The 17,847-nt window shown below is 48.5% G+C and overlaps 2 protein-coding genes across 2 annotated transcripts; both read right to left on the reverse strand.

Moving 5' to 3' along the window:
• Positions 1–1,376: 1,376 nt before the first annotated feature.
• LOC121867769 lies at positions 1,377–8,932 on the reverse strand. The gene is made up of 13 exons (XM_042367850.1): positions 8,839–8,932; positions 8,443–8,545; positions 8,093–8,244; positions 7,612–7,738; positions 7,318–7,463; positions 6,808–6,983; positions 6,514–6,678; positions 6,199–6,312; positions 5,952–6,096; positions 5,679–5,837; positions 5,374–5,522; positions 4,358–5,099; positions 1,377–3,841 (listed from the first exon to the last, which is right to left on the reverse strand). The coding sequence occupies exons 1-13, from the start codon at positions 8,930–8,932 to the stop codon at positions 2,814–2,816; spliced, it is 3,300 nt and encodes a 1,099-aa protein (XP_042223784.1). The 3' UTR covers positions 1,377–2,813.
• A 380-nt stretch (positions 8,933–9,312) lies between these two features.
• Positions 9,313–15,211, reverse strand: LOC121867654 (nephrin-like). Its single transcript, XM_042367670.1, has 8 exons — positions 15,157–15,211; positions 13,872–14,051; positions 13,446–13,769; positions 13,067–13,186; positions 12,458–12,643; positions 12,086–12,197; positions 11,361–11,536; positions 9,313–9,503 (listed from the first exon to the last, which is right to left on the reverse strand). Exons 1-8 carry the CDS (start codon positions 15,209–15,211, stop codon positions 9,313–9,315), a joined length of 1,344 nt encoding a protein of 447 aa, XP_042223604.1.
• Between the last annotated feature and the right edge of the window lie 2,636 nt (positions 15,212–17,847).

Here is a 17,847-nt window from a genome sequence, read left to right on the forward strand (position 1 = left end):
ACTCCACCCTTCCTCTCTCTCCTCTCTCTCTCAGCCTCCCCTCTCTCTCACTAACCCTCCCCTCTCTCTCACTCACCCTTCCTCTCTCTCTCTCACTCTTATTCCTCTCTCTCTCTCTCTCTCTCTCTATACCTCTCTCTCTCTCGGCCTCCATTAAACTTTACTTCGGATCAAACTCGTGGACAAATTAAAAAGTGCGAAATGATTTTTAAACCATAGTGAAGAGACTTATTAAGGCTTATTATTATTATTATTATTGTTGTCGTTGTTGTTGTTGTTGCTGTTGTTGTTGTTGTTGTTGTTGTCGTTGTTGTTGTTGTTGTTGTTGTTGGTGTTGTTGTTGTTGTTGTTGTTGTTGTTGTTGTCGTTGTTGTTGTTGTTGTTGTTGTTATTGTTGTTGTTAGTGGTATTAGTATCGTTATTATTATTGTTGTTATTATTACAAGTAACAAAGGCACTTTTTACGATATCTAAACTTTACTTAAATGGCAGAAAGAATCATAACTTACATACTTACAAGGAAGAAAGTAAACACTATTTAGAAAACTATAAAAAAGTGGTTTATTGCACTTGGATATAAAGTCACATAAGTGGGTTACTTAACACTAGGGTGGTATAAGTACTGTAAGTATACTGGCTACAGTTCAAGTCGTAAGTTAAGTTTTCCTGGTGAACGTATGGAACTGACTCACTTAAGCTGTCATCATGGCGTCCAAATTAAACTGAGACTCTACCTTGACTATAAATACGATCTATTATACTGAGGAAAAATTAACTTACGATATATTGAGAATAATAACCTCAGCCTTAGATACTATTATTAAACAGCCTTGAAAACAATTTCAAATTATAGTCATATAAACCTACTGTTATAGGTCGCTATATTAACTATTATATATTAGTATAAAAGAAATTTCAGAGTTAATTGTATATTTAGTGTTAAAGGGAAGGAAAACTCTTAATATAACGCTACAGGTTAGTTATAAAATCAATGGTTAATTTTCCTCTCTACTATTATGTTAGGAATATGTATATAGGCCTACTGGTAGACTATATAGGCCTACTGGTAGACTATATAGGCTTACTGGTATACTATATAGGCCCACTGGTATACTATATAGGCCTACTGGTATATATAGGCCTACTGAGGCCTACTGGTAGACTATTATATAGCCTACTGGTATACTATATAGGCCTACTGGTATACTATATAGGCCTACTGGTATACTATATAGGCCTACTGGTAGACTATATAGGCCACTGGCATACTATATATAGGCTCATCGTTACTATATAGGCCTACTGGTGACCATATAGGCTCACTGCAGACTATACAGGCTACTGGCAGACTATATAGGCTCATGGTAGACTATATAGGCCTACTGGTAGACTATATAGGCCTACTGGTAGACTATATAGGCCTACTGGTAGACTATATAGGCCTACTGGTATACTATATAGGCCTACTGGTATACTATATAGGCCTACTGGTAGACTGGTGTGTTACTCTGGGTCACACACACACACACACACACACACATTTCCAACAGTAAAACATAATATCAATACACAAAGCTTACCCTGGGTTCAAAATAAGCCGGAAAACTAATACATACATACATACATACATACATACATACATACATACATACATACATACATCATACCTGGGTCACCTTACTAATCTACAATATTTTACACACTGTTAATTTTTCGGTCATAATTAACGATACCAATAACAGGATTGTAATAATTGACAAGACACTTGATATATAATTTTTAACCAGGTTTAACCACACAAACATTTTAACTTCACGGTAAACAGTGATGTAATTTTAATATAAATAAATGATAAAAATTCAGAATAATTAACATAGCGTAGAATAACATAATCCATATCTTAATTCCTATTGGTCGTGGGTGTAGTTAAACTCATGCTTCCTATTGGCTAATATACGTCATCAGATAACATACACTCGACTGTTAAAACAAATTAAAATAAAATCTGTTTAACGAAAGACACAAATAAAAACGAAATTCATGAAAAAATATAATTAAAACAGAATTGGTGATAATAAAAATGTCTTCTCTGTGTAATGTTATAATATACCACATATATATATCACTTACCTGCAAAATATGTATAAAACTCTATATCTATATGGCTGTGTACAGTTTGGTAATATATTATATATCTCTATCGTGTTATAATATATTCATGCTTATCGTTCTATCTATAATGTGGTATGTTTAATTCTAGGTATGATATATATATTAGAGTTATATTAGTGATATGTATATAGTGCTATCATGGTAACACTGCAGGGATTATATTATTGGTTATCTATAGGGTAAGTGTGATTAGTTTTCCTCCTAACTGGTGATGTGAGAACGTATCTAACTAACTCACTTAACCTACCACACAAAGATGGATTCTAGTAACTTCGTATCCTATATTTTCCTCTTAACTTATCATAGCAAATAAATGTGTGTTAGTCTTTTACTGGTAGATTAAATTCCTCAGTTCATTAAAATATGGAAATAATTAAGACACAAACCTTGGACAAACTGGACCCTGATTGGTGGATGTAAAGTATTCGTTGAGTAAACTGAGGTTGTGATTGGATGAGAGACCTTATTGCTATCACAGTGTCTATTATGGCGGCAACACCTGACATATTCCTCTCTAAAGAAATATATTTATCCTTTAAACTTCCAAATATTGTCATTATACACATTCTGTCTCTGTATACCACATGTAAACATACCACTCAGTGAGCATATATTGTGGTTGTTGGTGTTGGAGATAACATTCACGACGGGTCAGAGAAGGTTGAGGTTAACTTGACTTTATCAGCGGCGGCGTCGTTGGTAGTTGTCTTGGAGGTGGAGGAGGACCTGGTCTTGCCTGATCCTTGTCGAACATAGTCGTGAGGGAACCGAGGACGACCAGCGGCAGCAGCTACGGGATCCTTCCGAGGAACATCACTCTTAAACGAGGAACTTGCTCTCAGAGTCGCCTGTCTCTGGCGTGTAGGACTGTCGCAGGAGGGAGAAGAGTCCTGTGGGAGGGCGTTGCTCTTGAAGGAGGAGCTGGTTCTGAGGGGGACGTTCTTCTGGCGTGTAGAGTTAGTGGAGGAGCAGGTCGGGTCCTCCTGACTGCCGCCACTCCTGAAGGAACTGCTCCTGAGTGAGGCAGTCCTCTGGCGTGATGGACTGGCACAGGCTGGGGAGAGGTCCTGAAGGGGAGCATCCTGCGGGGTTGAGAGGTTGGTCTGAGAGGTACAGGTGGTGCTGTGGGCGTGGCAGCGGTGAGGGTGAAGCTGTTGGCCTCTGTTGTTGTTAGGTGGTGAGGAGCCCTGTGTTGTGTTGTACTCCTGTGCCAGGCTGCTGTGAGGTGTGTTGTCACCGTCAGGATGCTGCACCGTGCTGTACTGGGGAGATATACTGTTCTGATGCTGTGTTGTACCGTATCCTGCCGACACAGCACCGTGCTGTGAGGCGGGACACACAACGTCGTGTCTCTGAGTGTCGCGCCGGAGAGGACCGTGGAAACTGCTGCGTCGAAGGTGTTGGTGAAGGTGGTGAGGGTCAGCCATGTCTTGGTGACCTTGACAGACGGTAATACTGTGGTAGTCGTCCTCACTACTCTTCAGGTGACACTGTTGACAACAGTCGCCTCCCTGGCGCTGGGGGGCGGGGGTGGCGCACTGGTGTCCTGTACTCTGAGGGTTGTAGGGGACGGGGGTTCGTGAGGCCCTCGGGCGCTGTAGGGTGGCAAACTGGGATGGGTTTGATCGACGGCTACGAGGACCCAGCGTCGAGTACCCCATAGGTGCTCCTGAGGAAGGAATGACGTCACTTTATTCTTGTTTTACTCATCAATAATAATAAGCCTCTGTCTGGGGTCTATTAGTACTGGGCCATAATCATAATACTTAAGTCTGATGACATTAAATAAAATTTGTACCCAATCTAAGTCACAACCAGAGCCAGGGAGGGCCACTTAATTAACTCACCTGGGAGGACCAATTAATTAACTCACCTGGGAGAGCCACTTAATTAACTCACCAGGAAGGGCCACTTAATTAACTTACCTAGGAGGGCCACTTAATTAACTCACCTGGGAGGGCCACTTAATTAACTTACCTAGGAGGGCCACTTAATTAACTCACCTGGGAGGACCAATTAATTAACTCACCTGGGAGAGCCACTTAATTAACTCACCAGGAAGGGCCACTTAATTAACTTACCTAGGAGGGCCACTTAATTAACTCACCTGGGAGGGCCACTTAATTAACTTACCTAGGAGGGCCACTTAATTAACTCACCTGGGAGGATCACTTAATTAACTCACCTGGGGAGAAGGATGACTGGGAGCACCTGGCGTCATAGTACTCAGAGCTGAGGCTGTACAGGGAGGACGGGTTTAAGCTGCTGTAGGTTGGGGGTCCCGCTGGCTGCTGCTGCTGCTGTTTTTGCTGCTGCTGCTTCGTTTGCTGTTCCTGTTGGGGGTATGGGCGGCCCACAGCACCTGGGTAAAGCGGCTGTGATCGTGTGGCAGGATGGTGTGGGCATCCTGGAGGTGGTAGAGGGCGGACATACCCCTGGGAGTAAGTCCGGGAATGGGTACTCTGGTAGGAGGACAGAGAGACCTGGTCGTCGGCTGGGAGGGAACCTGAATCACGCCTCTTGTGGTGGCTGACGGAGGCATGAGTGTCGTAGGTGCTGGAGGTCAGGGAACACACCTCAGGGTTGGTCGGGGGGTGAACGTGACCCTGAGGAGCTGGGACCATCCTAGCGTTCAGGGGCGTCGTGGTTGGAGAGGACCCTCCGCCGCCGTTCACACACGCTGCTGGGGAGGTCACTGAGGGCACCCCGCCGTTCTGCCTCAGTGTCCCTCCACCGTTGTCGTTCTCCACGTTCAGGTTACCACTGGCGTTCCTCACAATCACTCCGCCGTTCTGAGAGGAGGAGCCGTTGCTGTTCTTCCTACTTACGCCGCCGTTCTGTAGCCGGGTGACGCCAGGACGACCCTCTCTGTTGGACACTCCCGAGTCAGACCTTCCTCGCCTCTCCACACTCGTCAGCTGATCCTCCTGAAGGTAAACAAACAATAGGGTCGCTTATACACCGTTGTCGAGCCTTCTAAACGTAAACAAAAGATGGAAGAGTCATTTATGATCCTCCATTGACCAAAACAAATGATTCTTGTCCTCACACTTCAGGTGGTAAGAGGAAGTATCTGACATAAACTTGACGGTAAATATGGCGTCGAAAGTGTACTGAGACTCTACTGTAACTATATAAATACGGTTTGTGTTAGAGAAAGAGAGAGAGAGAGTGTGTTGGAGAAAGTGTTGAAGTACTAACTTTATAAGAGGCGACAGTGTTGGAGGTCCTGGTGTTGTTGGTGGCGGTGTTGAGGGAGAGAAGGACCTCTGGGTGATGGTGGTGACCGGGGGTGGAGACCGGGGTGTTGCAGTAAGTCTCAAGGGCCACTGTCTTATGAGAGGACGACCCTGTGTGTGAGGGAGACAAGATGAGTCGTTATTATTATTATTATCATTACTATTACTACTCCTACTACTACTACTACCACCACTACTACAACACACGAATCATTTATCAATCTCTATGACTCCTGAATCACTCGTGGCTCACCAGTAACCCCTTACCTGACGTGTGTCGAGCTAGGGATCTCCTCCTGACGAAGCAGGCGATGATGACCACGTTAAGCACCAGAAGGGCAGCACCAGTTAGTGTCATGATCACCAGAATCAGTCGAGGGATACGCCACCTACTGCTACTACTGCTGCTGCTGCCTGACGCTCCTGCTGGGGATATAAGAACGTGTGGTTAGTAAGGCTGTAGAGGGTTCTACTATTACTACTATTATTACTACTACTACTACAATCACTATAACTACTAGGAACAGATAATAACCTTACCTAATAGCGTCACTAGGAGAGGTGGAGTGAGGTAATGTGAGCGGCCTTGATCGTTGGACGCTTGTATACTGAAGAAGTAGTCCACACCCGCTCTTAACCCACCTAAGGTAGTCCCGGCTGTGTTGCCTCCTGATATATCGATCAGCTGACGGAGATAGTGAGACATGAAGAGACAGTGAGAGATGAGAGACAGTAAGAGATGAGAGAGATATATAGTTGATGATAGATAAACACCTGGGGTACGTACCTGGTATTCAAGGGTACCTGCTGGACGGTACCTCAGGGTGTAGCCACGAGGAAGACCAGCTTGGAAGTTGGGTGTCCACGAGAGAGATACTGTGGCCTCTGTAACATTTGTAACCTGTGGGGGAGAGAGGGGTAAGAGGGGTGAGAGGGGGGAGGGGGGATAGGAAAGAGAGGGAAAGGGGGGGAGGGAGAGGGAGAGAGGGAGTATATCCACAATTAGCAAAGAAATTTTATATATAAATTGACTCAAAATTATATCCACACCCACATCCGCACCCACTGTAAATCCACACCCACCCATTTATACCCTACTTACGGTGAAATTTGATGGCGGATGTGGGCGTGCGGGTGGGTTGAGGGTGAGATGGGCGGTGTCTGAGCCGAGGGCGTTAGTGGCGCTGCAGACATATGTGGTATAATCGTTTCTCTCAACCTTCCTCACCTCCAAGACACCCGCCCATAACACCAGTCCGTCTACCAGCTGTGAGGGAGAGAGATTATTCCATTGATCGTCTTAATAGATCCACTGACATAACAGACAGACAGACAGACAGAAAAAAGACAGACAGACAGACAGACAGACATAAAAAAGACAGACAGACAGACGTACCTGAGGCTCAAGCATATAATACTTCTCACTGTCCAGGATCTCAACCCCGTCCTGAGTGGCCCAGGAGAAGGTAGGGGCGGGGGCGGCTCTCACACGACACACCAGCCGCCCATCACCGCCCACTGCCGCCCACGTGCCACCCGCCCCGGCGACCTCCGCGGCTACCGTCGGCGCTTCTGTGTTGTGGGGACGAGATAGTTACGTTAGACAGATTTGGACAGATTTAGAAGGATTTGGGCAGATTTAGACAGATTTAGAGGGATTTAGACAGTTTTAGAAGGATTTAGATATATTTAGAAGGATTTAGACAGATTTAGAAGGATTAAGAATACATATATGAGGGATTATATAGATTTTGAAGGATTTAGAATGATTTAGATATATTTAGACTTTTTAGACGGATTTAGACAGATTTAGAGGGATTTAGAGGAATTTAGACAGGTTTATAATGATTTAGACAGGTTTATAATGATTTAGACAGGTTTATAATGATTTAGACAGATTTCTTACGTGTGACTATTATACTGGTTACGACGGGAGGTGCCGAAGAGACGAGGTTGGAGGCGTGACAGAGATATACGCCCGTATCCGTCCACGAGGCCGACTCTAACACCAGCCTGGCCACGCCCACGCCCGAGCTGATAGTCTGGGTCGTGCTGGAGGAAGAGAGAGATAACTGAGAGATAACTGAGAGACAACTGAGAGATAACTGAGATCCTGGTTCATGTGAGAGTTTAAGATGGGTTGTGGGCGGGATTTACCTATTGTGTGGGTGGTAGGATGTGGGTTGTGGGCAGGACTCACCTGTTGTGGGAGTCTCTGGTCCAGGTGAGTGTGGGGGTGGGGTTGGCATGGGCAGAACACTCGACAGTCGCCGCCCCCCTCTCACCCACAGTCACTCTCTCTGCTGACTGTACGTTCTCTGGTCCGTCTGTGGGCAGGACAGGTGTATTGACAGGTGCAGGACAGGTAATGACAGGTGTTGGCAGGTAATGACAGGTGTTGGCAGGTAATGACAGGTGTTGGCATGTTATGACAGTTTAACCTGAAGAGTATTAAAGAAAACGGGAATGAATTTGTTTTAGTTTGGCCTTAAAATTACCATAAAAAAACGGGTTTATGTTTATTTTAGCCTACCCTTAAAGGCATCATAGAAAACGGGAATGAATTTGTTATAGTTTAGCCTTAAAAGTATCAAAGAAAATGGGTTATTATTAGACTATTTATGACATTTTGCCGCAGTTCATCCCTGGTTAACGCAACACAACACAACAGGGAAACTCACACTGTACGTTGAGGTGAAAGGAGGCGTTGACAGCTCCCCTTGGGTTATAACCATTAACCGTATAGTTTCCTGTTGACTTCCTGGAGATCCTGCCAAGTCTTAACTCTCCTGCCGTAGCCTCCAAGGTCTCCTCCCCTCGTCTCCACCAGTACCTGAAGATGTAGTTACTGTAATTCAATGGTGTTTTATCCTGTTCTCTCTCTCTCTCATTCACTCAATCTCTCTCTTTTTCTCACCCACTCTCTCCCTCCATCTCTCACACCCCCCTCTTTCCTTCCCTCCCCCCTTCCCTCACTTCACCCTCACCTCAACCACACCTCACCCTCACTTCGCCCTCACCTCACCCTCACCTCAATGGGCCCGGGTTAGCGTCAGCAGAGGCAGTCACCACCAACTCGGCTCCCTCATACACGTCCAGCTGCTCTGGCGGCCTCACTACCCACACTGGCGAGTCTGTCAGTGAATAGAGGTCACGAGAGGTCAAGAGAGGTCACGAGAGGTTACTAAAAGACAAAGATTAATGGTACAGGTCAGCAAGTCAAGAGGTCAGCTTCAAGCCTACACGTCAGCTACAGAGCTACAGGTCAGCAAATCTACAGATCAGCTACAGGTCAACTACAGGTCTACAGGTCGTCTACAGGTCAGCGACAGGTCTACAGATCAGCTACAGGTCTACAGGTCGTCTACAGGTCAGCGACAGGTCTACAGATCAGCTACAGGTCAGCTACAGGTCCAGAGATACTCACGCAGGACATTAAGAACCAATTTAGTCTTGACAGCGACGCCTAGACTATTCTCTGCCCACACTGGAAACCCGGCTATTGTCTCTGCTGTAGTCATCAGGTGTGCTCTGACCTGTGTGGGCGGGAGGGGTGCGAGGGCGGTGGTGGTGGGGATAAAAGCAGTGGGTGTTGGGTACAGGGTGGGGGTGGGGTGTTATGGCGGGGTTGGGGTAAGCAGGGGTGGGGGGTGTTAGTGGTGGGGGCTGGGTGTTGCGGGTGGGGGTGGGTGCTAGTGGGTGGAAGGTGTTGCGGGAAGGCGTTAGCTGGCGGGGTTGGGCAGTTGTGTGGGTGGGGGCTGGGTGTTAGTAGGTGAGGGTGGGTGTTAGTAGGTGGTACTGGGTGGCTGAAATTTAGTCTGGGAGATAGATAGATACATATGTTCATTCCCCCTCCCTCTCCCTCTCTCTTCCCTCTCCCACCCTCCCCTCTCCCTCCCACTCACCTTGCATCAGTACCTCCAAAGAGTCCAGGAGAGGTAGTGAGTATAGCGCCCTCCAGCCTGGCCTCTTGTGACCTCCAGGTGATGTTGGAGGCCGGGAGACTTGAGCTGGCCTCGCAGGTAAGCGTGGCCACCTTTCCTTCTTCCACGGTGGTCGGGGTGACTCTGCCAGACACATCCCAGGGTGGAACTGTGAGAGGGATGGAGAGGGGTGAGTGGGAGGGAGAGGGTGAGTGGGAGGTGTAGAGAGGGTGGGTGAGTGGGAGGGTGTAGAGAGGGGGGGGGGTGAGTGGGAGGGGGGTGTAGAGAGGTGGGGGTGAGGGGAGGGGGGGGGGAGAGGGAGGGTGAGTGGGAGGGGGTGTGTGGGGAGGGTGTAGAGAGGAGGGGTGAGTGGGAGGGGTGTAGAGAGGGGGGTGAGTGGGGGTGTAGAGGGTGGGGGGGTGGTGGGAGGGGGTGTGAGAGGGAGGGGGTGAGTGGGAGGGGGGGTGTGGGGGTGGGGGTGAGTGGGAGGGGTGTGGGGAGGGAGGGGGTGGAGTGGGGAGGGTGTGTGGAGGGTGTGGGGAGGGGTGAGTGGGAGGGGGGTGTGAGAGGGGGTGAGTGGGGAGGGGGGTGTGGGGAGAGGGGTGGGGGTGAGTGGGAGGGGGTGTAGAGGGAGGGTGAGTGGGAGGGGTGTGTGGGAGGGGGTGTAGAGAGGGAGGGGTGGAGTGGGAGGGGTGTAGAGAGGGAGGGGGTGGTGGGGAGGGGTGTGAGAGAGGGTGGGGTGAGTGGGAGGGGGTGTGAGAGGAGGGTGAGTGGGAGGGGGGTGTGGTGGGGGTGGTGGGGGTGTGGGGGAGGGTGAGTGGGAGGTGTGTGGGAGGGGTGTGAGAGGGAGGGGTGGTGGGAGGGGGTGAGGGGGAGGGTGTGAGTGGGAGGGGGGTGTGGGGGGTGGGGGTGGTGGGGAGGGGGTTGTAGAGGAGGGTGAGTGGGAGGGGGTGTGTGGGAGGTGTGAGGGAGGTGGTGGGAGGGTGTAGAGAGGGAGGGGGTGAGGTGGGAGGTGTGAGAGGGAGGGGTGAGTGGGAGGGGGTGTGGAGAGAGAGGGAGGGGTGAGTGGGAGAGGGTGTAGAGGGGGTGAGTGGGAGGGGTGTGAGAGGGGTGAGTGGGGAGGGGTGAGAGGAGGGGAGTGGGAGGGGGGGGTGTGGGGAGGGGGGGTGTAGAGAGGGAGGGGTGAGTGGGAGGGGGTGTAGAGGGGTGGGGTGAGTGGAGGGTGTAGAGGAGGGTGGTGGGAGGGTGTGGGGAGGGGTGAGTGGGAGGGGGTGTAGAGAGGGAGGGGTGAGTGGGAGGGGGTGTAGAGGGAGGGGGGTGAGTGGGGGGGTGTGGGGAGGAGGGTGGTGGGGAGGGGGTGTGAGAGGGAGGGGTGAGTGGGGAGGGGGTGTGGGGAGGGGTGAGTGGGAGGGGGTGTGAGAGGGGTGGGTGGGGAGGGGGTGGGGGAGGGAGGGGGGTGGGGAGGGGTGTGGGGGGAGGGAGGGGTGAGTGGGAGGGGTGTGGGGAGGGAGGGGTGGTGGGAGGGTGTAGAGGAGGGGTGAGTGGAGGGGGTGAGGGAGGGGGGTGAGTGGGAGGGGTGTGTAGAGGGAGGGGGTGAGTGGGAGGGGGTGTGAGAGGGAGGGTGAGTGGGAGGGGGTGTAGAGGAGGGGTGAGAGTGGGAGGGGGAGGTGTGGGGGGAGGAGGAAGTGAAGATAATGACAGACAGACCAGACAGATATAGACAGACAGACAGACAGACAGATAGACAGACAGATAGACAGACAGATAGATGACAGACAGACAGACAGACAGACCTCTGCCAATCACACACTGGATCAACTACAATCACCTCAAAATTAAATTAACACAATACAAGCACCACACTTCTGCACAGCACCCACTGGCACAACACCCACTCATGCCACGACAGCTGGTGCAGGCTGGGCACTTGGAGACTGGGCTGGGCCACAACTACTACCACCACCACCACACAACAACCACCACCACCACCACCACAACTACTACCACCACCAGCACCAGTACTCACAGAGGACAGACAGGGTGGAGGCGGTGTGGAGGGGAGTGGAGAGTGCTGGGTTATCCACCTGACAGCTGACCTCCACACCATTGTCAGCTGGGGTCAGCTCCACCTCCAACCTCGCCCTCGTCAGCCCAGCCTCCGTCCTCGTCTCCGTCGCCAGCTCCTCCTCGCCCTTGAATACCCTGGGGGGGGGAGATGGAATTAAGTGTGACCTTTGACCCCTGGAGTATGACTTTTGACCCCCTGAAGTATGACCTTTGACCCCTAGTTATGACCTTTGACCCCTGGAGTATGACCTTTGACCCCCTGGAGTATGACCTTTGACCCCCTGAAGTATGACCTTTGACCCCCTGGAGTATGACCTTTGACCCCCTGGAGTATGACCTCTGACCCTGGAGTATGACCTTTGACCCAGTCCCAATAGACCCCAATTCTTAGAGGTCATATTTGGTTCAGGTCTGTAGATACATATGTTCCCTCTCCCTCTCACTTCCTCCCTCTCCCTCTCACTCCCTCCCCTTTCCTCTCACCCCCCCTCCCTCTCCTTTCCCCTCCCTCCCTCTCCTTTCCCTCTCCCTCTCCTTTTTCTCTCTCTCTCCCTCTCCTCCCTCCCTTCCCTCTCCACCCCTCCCCTCTCCTTTCCCTCCCTACCTCTCCCTTTCCCCTCCCTCTCCCTCCCTCCCTCTCCCCTCCTCTCTCCCTCCCTCTCTGACCCTTGACCTGTGACGTACCTGATAGAGGGCGGTGGATGACCTCCCACACTCACACAGGTCAGGTCAAGGCTGGTGCCAGCCATCAGGTCATCGTTAAGGTCTGCCTCGAACACCGGCCGGCCTGCTGGTCCTGTCAGGCCAAGAGAGGTCACGTTAAATCATGAGGTCAGGGGATAGTTTGACCTGACCTAACCTAACCTAACCTGATCTCGTTAAATAAAGTTAAAACAATTGACTTACTTATAACAATTGACTTAAAACAATCAACTAACTTAAAACAATTGACTTACTTATAACAATTGACTTAAAACAATCAACTAACTTAAAACAATTGACTTACTTATAACAATTGACTTAAAACAATCAACTAACTTAAAACAATTGACTTACTTATAATAGTAACTACAGTAGTCTTCTTAATGACCTCCTGTATAGCGGGATTAAGGGCACGGCACTCTAAGGTGACCTCACTCTGGTTGTTGGAGGTCACAGTGCGGTGGATGAGGTGGGAGGAGGTCACCCAACCTCCCGACCCATCCTTCCCGACCACCGACTTGCTGTGTTCCTGTACCTCACCTGTAAGTCGGGGAGTCGGTGGTTAAGTTAAGGAAAGAGCTTGGGAATATTTTCAGGGGAAAATTTGGGATATAATGTTAATTTGGGGGGAAATTTGGGATATAATGTTAATTTGGGGGGAAATTTGGGATATAATGTTAATTTGGGGGGAAATTTGGGATATAATGTTAATTTGGGGGGAAATTTGGGATATTATCTATTATTTGGGGTAAAATCAGGAAACTACGATAATATATAAAAACACACGAAATTTTCTTATGCAAAAAATCACCAAATCAATAAAAACACTGAGTGATTGTGTGATTGTACAGGTGTGATATTTTGGATGGTCAACAGGTGTAATTAACTCCACAGGTGTTCATACAGGTGTTAATATCTCACCTTGGATGGTTAACAGGAGTCATACAAGTGTTAATATCTCACCTTGGATGGTCCAGGTGAGGGAGGCTGGAGGGTTGGAGTCACTCGTCTCACAGGTAAGGTTGACGGCTCCTCCCACCTCCACCTGAGTCAGTCCTTTGATGGTTAAACTGGATGGTGCGTCTGTCAGTATGTCAACAATAGTCAGCTGATCGTATGTAAACATTAGTCAGCTGATCGTATGTCAACAATAGTCAGCTGATCGTATGTCAACAATAGTCAGCTGATCGTATGTAAACATTAGTCAGCTGATCGTATGTCAACAATAGTCAGCTGATCGTATGTCAACAATAGTCAGCTGATCGTATGTAAACATCACCATCGTTATTATTATTAGTAGTAGTAGTTATTATCATCATTAAGGTCATGACAGTAAACTTACAGTAGACAGTGAGGGTAACATTAGACGTGAGGGGAAACTCCAGTAAATCGCTGGTAACCCGGCACTCATACACGGCCCCGTCCTCCCCTGGCGTCACCGCTAACTCATGGTCGTTCACCACCCCTTGTACCTCCTCCAGGTCGTCCACGCCACCGCCAGCACGTAGGGTGGTCGTGGTGTCGTCTAGTAGTCGTCCCTGGCGGTACCACAACACCCAGGGTCGTGGATTACCCCCGGACGACTTGCATGAGAGAGTTCTTCTTTCTCCAGCTAATAGGACTTCTGAGGGGTCGTATCCTGTGATGATGGGAGGTCCTGGTGTGTCTGTAGGAGGCGCAGGAGGAGGGGTTAGTGTAGGATGGTCACACACACACACACACACACACACAACACACACACCTCCACCTCCCACAACACAATACCTACGCAACACAGAGAGGGTGACGGAGGCGACGAGGGAGGTAGGGCCGTTCTCCAGCGTGGGATGAACGGCCTGACAGGAGAACAGTCTACCGTCGTCAGCAGCCAGAGCGGTGACTCTCAACTGGCTCGTTACAGTCCATCTTCTAGGTGAGGTTGAAGGCTCGATTCTGTCTACCTGGATAGCTGCCGGCAGAGTAGACAGGTGTGGTTAGATTAGGTTTAGAGGTTGGTTAGATAAGTGGATGGTACCTTCCCCAGAAAATATAAAATAGACACAAAATATAGAACTAAAAATGCTCACACACAAACACACACACACACACACACACATACACATACACACACACATACACATACACACACACACACACACAACAAAACCTACCCTATCAACAAACAAACAAACAAACAAACATGGTAATTATAATGACTTTACTCCCTAATTAAAACACCTGTATATAATTAACCATATTTACATACTAGCAACTCACCTGTCCACAGTTGCCAACGAGCGATATTTAACCACCGTACTAAACACTGGACCATAACCCGGGTAAATTAACAGATGGAAAGATGATTAGTAAACCCGGCTTACATACTCGAGGGACTAAACTACACACCGAGTCTTGTCTCAGTTTGTGAAGTAGTTTTAAAGTTATCACATGGACAGACAGACAGACAGAACAGACAGACAGACAGACAGACAGACAGGCAGACAGACAGGCAGACAGATGAACAGATAGACAGACAGATAGACAGACAGATAGACAGATGGACGGACAGATAGACAGAGAGAGACAGACAGACAGACAGACAGATGACAAACAGGCAGATAGACAGACAGACAGATAGATAGATGACAGATAGATAGACAGACAGACACAGCAGACAGATAGATAGATGAGACAGATAGACAGATACATAGACAGATAGACAGACAGACAGACAGACAGACAGGTGGATTTCTATGCTATATACCCCCTGTGTTTTAATAGGACCCGCCTAAGTTAGAGTCTGTCTTTACTCACCTGGATCCACCTGTACTCACCTTAAATCCACCTGTAATCACCTAAAATCCACCTGTAATCACCTAAAAATCCACCTGTACTCAACTATATCCACCTGTAATCACGTTAATCCACCTGTACTCACCTAAAATCCACCTGTAATCACCTTAAATCCACCTGTAATCACCTAAAACTACCATACTTAAACCACCTGTACTCACCAAATCCACCTTAACACTCTTAAATCCACCTGTAATCACCTAAAATCCACCTGTACTCACCTGGATCCACCTGTAGGCTGCCCCTGCCTGCCAGCTTGTGGAGGAGGGCGGCCATCAGTCACCACACACTCCAGGGTCAATGTCGTGCCTTCTACCACTTCCACCACCGCCCGTCACCCCATCCCATAATACCCACTGCTGACGGCGCCACTGAAGGAGAAAAGGAAGGAGAGTTTAGGTTCGGTGTCGTTAGTTAGGTCTGGTTCGTTGTTAGGGTTGGTGGTTCGTTAGTTGGGGTTCGGTGGTTCGTTAGTTGGGGTCCGGTGTTCGTTATTAGGGTCGGTGTTTCGTTAGTTGGGGTTCGGTGGTTCATATTTAAGGTTCATGATTAAATTAAAGTTCGGTTGTTTTAAGTGATGATTATTATGACGTTGATGCAGATATTTGTGATAAATGTTTATATTAATCAATAAACTCATACGACATAGGTATATAAATGAGTGTATATTGTACATAAAACACACACACACACACACACACACATACACAAACACCTTATTCTCTCCTCTCCTTCCTCTCCTTACCCTCTCTCTCTCTCTCTTCCTTCCTTTTCCCCTCTCTTATTTCCCCTCTCCTTTCCACCCTAGACCAAAACACACTACTCACACGACGGTAACATTAGCAGCCGCCCAGATAGGAGGTGTAGTATCAGTAGGGAACCATTAACTGGTATTCTCCGTCTTCCGTAAGGGTGACGCCACTAATTACCAGGTGATGTTCCCCAAGGTCTGGATCACCTGCGTAACTGTAGCGAGGATATCCCGGTACTGTCCGCTCGAAGCCTGGGGGTGTTAGAGGGATGTGAGGTAGGGGGGTTGAGAGGAGGGAGAGAGAGGGGAGGGGAGGGGAGGGGGGGGGGGGGGGGGGAGGGGAGGGGGAGGAGAGAGAGAGAGGGAGGAGAGAGAGGAGGGAGAGAAGAGGGGGGGAGGGAGAGAGAGAGCCACACACACACACAGAGTTTTTCATTAAAGGACAAAAATAGAATCCTTAAAGTTGAAGTACAGCGAAAAAAGTAAATAATAAAGGCTTTTTTTTCTCTCTCTCTCGTTTAATAAAAAAAATATTCATGAAACTGTAACCCAACCCACGGCCTTTTTTTTTATATCTTGTCCATAAACTTTTTTTTTTACTTTTTTTTACGATTATTTTAATATTAAAGTCACTTAATTGACACCCGGTCCTGTGGGAAGATGGAGGGGTCATGACGTCACGGATGTAAACAAACCGCTACGGCATTTTTCACAGGGTTTCGGATCCTTCCTTAACGGTTTGAATTTCCACTGAATTTTGTGTTTTTATTATTTTAAGGTAACATTCTTATAGGTTCAGTCACTGCTTCACTTAATGCTTCACTTAATGCTTCACTCACAGCTTCACCACAGCTTCACTTAATGCTTCACTCACTGCTTCACTCACAGTCACTTAATGCTTCACCACTGCTTTATTTAATGCTTTACTAATGCTTCACTTAATGCTTCACTCACTGCTTTACTTAATGCTTCACTTAATGCTTCACTCACTGCTTCACCTACAGCTTCACTAATTTTCACTATCATTTACTTTAATGCTTCACTCTAATGCTTCACTCACTGCTTCACCACAGCTTCATTTAAGAGAATATTTGACCTTAAACCTTTGTGAATGAGGACTCAGGTGCTGTCTCATTTACCAGAATATTTGGCCAAAATTACGACCCGAAAAGTTTAATTATTGAGAGAGAGAGAGAGAGAGAGAGAGAGAGAGAGAGAGAGTGTGGCTGACGTCTCCATTCCTTTCCTCCCTACTAGACACACAAAGCGGGGGGGAGGGGGGGAGAGGGGGGAGGGAGAGGAGGAGGAGAAGACGACGCCAGATATCTTCCCTCACTAGAAGAGAAGTAGAGATCCCTGAGACTAGTTATTGTTGTATGCGTAAGGGGAGGGGTGAGAGGGGGGACGTGAGGGGACGGTGAGGGGTAATGAGGGAATGAGATGATATATGAGGGTGATGCTTGTATACCCCCTCACGCTCACCCCCAAAAACAGTAAAACACAGAAAACACAAAAATCACAAAAACCCAAGAAATTCAGAAACATTAATAAACATCAGAAAACACGAAAAAAAACACTAAAGAAACACAAATAAACAGTAAAAACACAAAAACACCCGAAACATTAATAACCACCATAAAACATGACAAACACCCAGACAACAAAACAGAAGGGGATACGAACCTAGAGCGAAGCCGTCTTGTCCATTGAGCTTTACCCTGTTGGTGATCCACTACACAGGAGAGGAAGACGTCAGCCCCTCCACCACCTCCACACTCTGCGGCACCACACTGAACTCCTGATGGTGGTGTGGTGCTGCTGACACTGTGGTAGAGAGAGAGAGAGAGAGAGTGAGAGAGGAAGACGTCAGCGCCTCCACCACCCACCTCCTGAACCTGATGGTGGTGTGTGCTGACTGTGGAGAGAGAGAGAGGAGAGGGAAGACGTCAGCCCCTCCACCACCTCCACACTCTGCGCACCACACTGAACCCTGATGGTGGTGTGGTGCTGACACTGTGGTAGGGAGAGAGAGAGAGAGAGAGAGGAAGACGTCAGCCTCCACCACCTCCACACTCTGCGGCACCACACTGAACTCCTGATGGTGGTGTGGTGCTGCTGACACGGTAGAGAGAGAGAGAGAGAGTGGAGAGAGGTCGCACTC

Source organism: Homarus americanus, unplaced genomic scaffold (genome assembly GCF_018991925.1).
Source record: "Homarus americanus isolate GMGI-L3 unplaced genomic scaffold, GMGI_Hamer_2.0 scaffold46583, whole genome shotgun sequence".
Classification (NCBI taxonomy): Eukaryota; Metazoa; Arthropoda; class Malacostraca; order Decapoda; family Nephropidae; genus Homarus; species Homarus americanus.

Bases quoted from the DNA above. Each gene is read 5' to 3' on its own strand.
- LOC121867769 (XM_042367850.1), bottom strand. From the start codon at position 8,932: ATGACTACAGCAGAGACAATAGCCGGGTTTCCAGTGTGGGCAGAGAAT. The intron at 6,313-6,513 runs GTAAGTAGGGTA...TCTCCCCCACAG, and splicing joins ATCCGCCATCAAATTTCACC to GTTACAAATGTTACAGAGGC. The intron at 6,097-6,198 runs GTACGTACCCCA...TATCTCCGTCAG, and splicing joins CAGGTACCCTTGAATACCAG to CTGATCGATATATCAGGAGG.
- LOC121867654 (XM_042367670.1), bottom strand. From the start codon at position 15,211: ATGGCCGCCCTCCTCCACAAGCTGGCAGGCAGGGGCAGCCTACAGGTG. The intron at 14,052-15,156 runs GTGAGTACAGGT...CTCTGCCGGCAG, and splicing joins CAGCCTACAGGTGGATCCAG to CTATCCAGGTAGACAGAATC. The intron at 13,187-13,445 runs GTAAGTTTACTG...ACATACTGACAG, and splicing joins TGTTACCCTCACTGTCTACT to ACGCACCATCCAGTTTAACC.